Source organism: Aedes aegypti, chromosome 2 (genome assembly GCF_002204515.2).
Source record: "Aedes aegypti strain LVP_AGWG chromosome 2, AaegL5.0 Primary Assembly, whole genome shotgun sequence".
Lineage (NCBI taxonomy): Eukaryota > Metazoa > Arthropoda > Insecta > Diptera > Culicidae > Aedes > Aedes aegypti.
Window position 1 is genome coordinate 232,687,254 of NC_035108.1, and position 6,000 is coordinate 232,693,253.

The 6,000-nt window shown below is 39.1% G+C and overlaps 1 protein-coding gene across 1 annotated transcript; it reads left to right on the plus strand.

Annotated features, from left to right (window-relative positions):
• The first annotated feature begins 2,738 nt into the window (after nucleotides 1–2,738).
• LOC5574104 lies at nucleotides 2,739–4,735 on the plus strand. Its single transcript, XM_001661124.2, has 4 exons — nucleotides 2,739–3,109; nucleotides 3,174–3,372; nucleotides 3,434–3,593; nucleotides 4,239–4,735. Exons 1-4 carry the CDS (start codon nucleotides 3,096–3,098, stop codon nucleotides 4,727–4,729), a joined length of 864 nt encoding a protein of 287 aa, XP_001661174.2. The 5' UTR covers nucleotides 2,739–3,095; the 3' UTR covers nucleotides 4,730–4,735.
• The last annotated feature ends 1,265 nt before the right edge of the window (nucleotides 4,736–6,000 follow it).

Genomic DNA, 6,000 nt, shown 5'->3' on the forward strand with positions numbered 1-6,000 from the left:
CCAAGGAGTGTGACAAAATCTAAAAAAGATTTTTTTTGGACTCAAACCAACGGAAAACATTAGAAAATTGAGTAAACATGTGTTATTGGCCAAAACTTAAGCGTTTGGCACTAAAATTGGGACAGGGCTTTAGGACCCTATTTAATAATTACACTGTTCGACAAAATAAAATTTCTGGATGGATTAGAGACGCGTTTATATGGGTATTGAAGTGCAAGAGAAGTGTACAAAGAGGCCGTTTTCAAATGATTTGCAGCACCCTTGGATTATTTTTTGACAAAGTTTGAAAAATTATGCATTTTTAACCACCAAAAGTAAAATAAGCGAAATATCAATATCTTTTTAAAATCAATTTGACAAATCAATATTTTTTAGTACTGGATGACTGCAGGGAAACGTGCACCATTTCAGAAGAATATTGGAAGTTAATTTTAAACTCGTTTCCCATATGTGGCCAAAAGTGTCTATTGAACCCCCATTCCCATATTCTCTGAATAAGTTGCCGAAAGAAAAGTGATATGTGGAACCAAAAAATAATAAGTATCGGTAATGGTTTAACCAGAAATTGTTTTATCTTACTTGTAAGAGAAGCAGACATGTTACAACTAAATCAGTTTTCACAAATGATTAGTATTGTGCACAAACTGAATCAAAAAGAGCTCTTGCCTGCCTGAGCGGCTGTCAAATTCGCAAAAATGTGGAAACGGTAATTACTGAATTATTTGTTGCTATTTACCTAGGGGTACGACACTGGCAGGTTATCTCCATTTTAGGCCAAAAGTGAGCCGAAATGCAAAAAATGTTCATATGAGTCAAATTTCCAACGAAATAAATAAAATGGATAATAACTCACTAAAAATCGATGAAATCCGAAAAAATCGGATAAAATCTGAAATAATTCATCGAATCGACAAAAATCGATGGGCACCCCTAAAACTCGAATGTCAAAGTTTAGTGTTTATTTTGTTTTGGTTTCACTTTTCGCGACTACGAAGCAAAAAAAGATTCTACAAAGCACCCGGAACGGCCGAGGATTTGGTTCACCGTGCCAGCATCTGCACAAGTTCGACCACCCGCTCCAGCTGGTCGACCAAACCGCCTCGACGTGAGCGCACCGAACATCAAGGAACAACCGCAGGAGATCTACAACCATTCAAAGTCCAAGGTCGTCGGCATGGTCAAACGCTACACCGAGAAGGTATGCGAACTGCGACAGGCCTCCCAGCAGAAGGCCGCCTCCAAGAAAGAGCTCTCCTGGAAGAAAGCCAACGGCGTGGACACCACCGCTTAGCTGGCCGAGCGTCTACTGGACTACTACTTCCCGAAGTGCGAAGGTGACGATGAAGATGATAACGCTATCATCTCGGTTAAGGAAGATCCAGCTCTGCACACCGTAGGACGCCTCTCCAATAAAGATACCCGCTGCGTCTACCGCACCGTGTTCAAGTAGGTGAAATCCCTCCACAAGGAAGATGTCAAGGAGTACGTCGTCACGTTGGTTGCTGTCCTCCGCCTGACCCAGTACCTCAGCTTCCTGAACGACAAACGGCAACAGCAGGCCGTGGAAGATAGTTCGCCCTGCTAGCACCAGCAACAGCACCGCTCCTGCCCCCTCTTTAGCTAACGGAATGGATCTTCTTCTTCTTGGCATTACGTCTCCACCGTAACGGAATGGATGTGCCATCGAAATAATAGCTTTCAAACAAGAGTCTCAAGCATATTCCGAATGTGTTTCCTTGTCAATGATGATTTTTCGAGAGTTGTTCTGGATGCTCGCCGCTGAGGTTAGCGGAATAATTTGCCAGTAATGGTAGAAAAAATTCTTGGTTCTGAATTCTCTTCTGTAGTGAAGAAAACAGCACTGTGATTAGCTGTTTTCTTCACTACATCTTCCAAATGATATAAATACTTATAAGGGCCTGTTCACAAATTTCATAACGCTGAAGGGGGTCAGTGGGAGTATTAGAAATGTTACAGGTCACACAAAATTCGTGGAATATTCCTCGAAATATTCATACAAAAAGCTTTACGAGGGGGTGGGTGGGTGTCTAAAATGGTCATTTTTGGCGTTATGAAATTTGTGAATGCACCCTAGCAAAGATGTGCTTTGATATATTGATTTGCTGTGGAACTTTTCTCTACGGGAGGAGTTTCTCAAAAGAATATTGTACCCTTTTAAGAAGCTACCTGGCAAGAGAAAGTTACATGCATAGAAGTAATGCATTTGCTACTGCGATATAGCAGTTTTTCCTTAAGGGGGCGTATTATACCTCTTCTTCTTCTTCTTCTCGGCATTATGTCCTAACTGGGACAGCGCCTGCTTCTCAGCTTCGTGTTCAATGAGCACTTCCACAGTTGTTAACTGAGAGCTTTCTTTGACAAATTTGCCTTTTTCGCATTCGTATATCGTGTGGCAGGTACGATTATACTCTATGCCCAGGGATGTCAAGGAAATTTCCATTGCGAAAAGATCCTGGACCAACCTAGACCTTCACTGTAAACTTGACATTACCCTATAAGGTGTAAAAAATACCCACTTTTTTCTGATATATGAAGCTGTCAAAAATAGGGGCATTTCAAAATTTTGCATAATGGGTAAATTTTGCCCATTCGTAAGTTCCAATGGTTTACTCTTTAATGGGTGAAGAAAATCTTATTTCTTTATCTTTCTGTGCGACCGAAGTTGTATCCTGATCGCAGGTTATTGAGCAGTATCTTGCAGGTTAGTGATAAATCGAGATTTATCACCCATCTCGTTCTTAATTAAAGAAATATTGATATTCTTACAGAATGAGTCGGCTAAACAAAATGTTCGGTGTGATATGGCATCATGATTAGAACATTGAGGCCTGAAGCGAGACGCCACACAGACGTGCTTATTCTGCGCGGCGTGTGAAGTGAGACGAGTCGAGTCGTCTGTGTCACCCAATTCCCGTCGGCGAATGGGGTGACAAGAGTCGTTGTGAATGAACTCAGATGAACTCTCACTGCATTCTCACGGTCGATCCAGATCGACAAATGTCGTACACAAGTGACGTTTTCATGCGAGATTTGTCGATACGTCCGGGGTTGTCGAGAGCGTTTGAAAATAAAAAATGGAAGTAAAGCGGTAAGTGTTATATTTTGTTTGTTAGCTTTTTTAATAATGTAATTGGTAAAATTTTCTATTGTAGCGTACGTGTTACCAACCGGAAGCAGTTCCAGTTGCTTGTGGACCAAATGGAAGCCCATCCGGCGGTGGCCAAAGGGCTGAAATTTTGTGTGGAAAGCGGATACCGAAACGAAGCAGCATACAACGGTGTGTGGAAAAATATCGCCACCGAATTGAACAGCATGGGACCGCCAATACGATCTCCTAAAGAATGGCAAAAAGTAATTGTTATTTGCGTTTGTATACGAAATGAGTATTTTATTTTGATTCGTTTTTTTATAGGTATGGACCGATTTCAAGCTGAAAATAAAAAACAAATTGGTTCACAACAAACGCGAAGCCAATGCAACTGGTGGTGGACCAAATAAAATGAAAGTTTTGTCCCCCATCGAAGAGGCAGTTGCAAAGCTTTTATCGCTTGATAAAACAGTAAACCATTCTGGTAAGTTATTTTTCTAGATAAACTACATGCAACACAATTTTGTAGTTGTTTTATACCTAGGGTAAGTGTAGAAATTATGGCCATAATTGTGCCCTATATCGCCATACGTGATAACGTGAAACAATGTTATTTTAATTTTGAATTAAATGTGCTTTATTAGTAAGATATCAAATATATCTTCTTCTTCTTCTTCTTCTTGGCATTTACGTCCTCACTGGGACAGAGCTCGCTTCTCAGCTTAGTGTTCTTATGATAATGCACTGTGGAAGTGCAGTTATTAACTGAGAGCTTTCTATGCCAAAGTTGCCATTTTCGCATTCGTATATCGTGTGGCAGGTACGATGATACTTTATGCCCAGGGAAGTCAAGGAAATTTCCATTACGAAAAGATCCTGGACCGACCGGGAATCGAACCCAGACACCTTCAGCATGGCTTTGCTTTGTAGCCGCGTACTCTAACTACTCGGCTAAGGAAGGCTAAATATATCAAATATATCTTAATGTTGAAACAATCAAAAAGATTCAAAATGTGAAAGTTTTTGAAATTGTACGTAAGGCCAAATAAGGAATCACTATGGCCATAACTTGTACACTTTTCCTATATCCTATGGACAGGCCAATTAAATTCAATTAATGTGATAATAGGTTCCACATTCGGTTTACCCCGTCATGTAACAAGCCCTATCAATCAACCGGGATCGCCTCTTCTTTCAAGTACGCGGCAACAGTTAATGATTGATGAGGCTAACTTGTTAGAAGAGGAGGATCTACCGGAGTTAGACGAGCCATCCGATGAAGAAGTGGAAACCGTTGAGAACACCAGCACCCACCGTAGTACCGAGCGCACCACCAATACAAAACAACGTAAGCGACAAGATAAGAGCAACCAAGATTTGCGGAATGAGTTGCTGGTAGAACAGACCAAGTTAATGAAGAAGATAGCGGAGAACTCAACTGAGTGCGCTCGTTACGCCCGCAAGATGTACAAGTTAAGAGAGGAAGAGTTCAAACATCAACGCGAACATTCACTACGAAAGGAAAACGATAGAAAGGAAGAGTTGGAGTTCAAAATGGAGCTATTAAAATACAAACAAAGAAAACTCGACCTTCTGGAGCGTAGGGAGAGGAAGCATTGAAAGGTAATGTTTAAAGATTAAGGCATCGCTCTAATCGTTAAAAATAAAACATATCTGAATGAAATAAAATGAAAACTAAGTTGTGTTAAATGTTTCATCAATTACAATATACGAAAGAATCTTAATAATAACAATGTGATTTAATGAACACTAAACTGTTTATGCATATTTGCAACGTAAAACAATATAAACCTGGGGTGACAACTGTCGAATACTGGTACTAAGGTAAATACCGGTGCATCTACCCTATTCCTTTGAAAATGGATGATGTAATCATTTCCTGAATGCCTTAGTAAACATTCCTATTATTATTCTTGAATAAGTTGGATTTTCCTTAGATAAGAATCCTTTCTAAAGAAATTTATCATACAAAGTCTGTTCGTGCAAGAATCCTTGAAGAAATTGTTCTAAATGTTTTAGAGAACTGTATAAAGACTAGTTGCAAAACAATTACTGGAAAATGAAATTAAGAAAAACTATTCTTTTAAAATCTCCTAAACGTACTGTTGGAATCACCTAAGTTCTTGAGTAAATGTTGTGATCTTTTAAAAATTATTCAATGAATTATTATCATTATCGATGTAGCTTCCGCCCTTGATGATTTTGTCATTCTTGCTAAAGGAAGTTCTGAACAACTTTCTAGAATGATGTTAATACAAATAACAGAACAAAGTTTTACAAAATTATTTGAGGAATATTCAAAAAGAGAATACCTGATGTCATTACTTAAAGGTATATCAGATGAATGCATTATGGAATTATCTTTATTAGGGTAAGTTTCCCTTAGTTGTGGTTGTTCCTATAGTTGCGGTAGTACCGATTTCACTGATTTAGTTACATTAACCACAGAACCGACACTGCCAATCGACGTATTACACGGAATAGTTGAAAAGAGCGTTCAAATTGCTTTAAAACTGATGAAATATCACTAAAATTGCTAAAACTTTACTTGCTTGTACCAATAGTTGCGGTAAAGTGTTCCTATAGTGGAGGATCCCATAAGAAAACAACGGATACCGCAACTATAGGAATTAAAAATATACCGCAACCAAAGGAACAGTGAACCAATAGTGGAGGTATTATTTTTCACTAACATGCCGTGGATTGCTGCGATAAAATCATTTTTCTTATTAGGTCAACGGTCGTTACCTCCCGTTACAGCATCAACATGTACATTAAATGCGCATCTTGAATTTGGGCGTTTAAATGAAGTTCAATCGTGCTTAGTACCTCCACTTTTGGTACATCTACCCTATGCATCCTAATAAAAA

Coding starts and splice junctions, on each gene's coding strand:
- LOC5574104 (XM_001661124.2), top strand. Junction 3,373..3,433: donor CTCCTAAAGAATGGCAAAAA/GTAATTGTTATT, acceptor GTTTTTTTATAG/GTATGGACCGATTTCAAGCT. Junction 3,594..4,238: donor TAAAACAGTAAACCATTCTG/GTAAGTTATTTT, acceptor ATGTGATAATAG/GTTCCACATTCGGTTTACCC.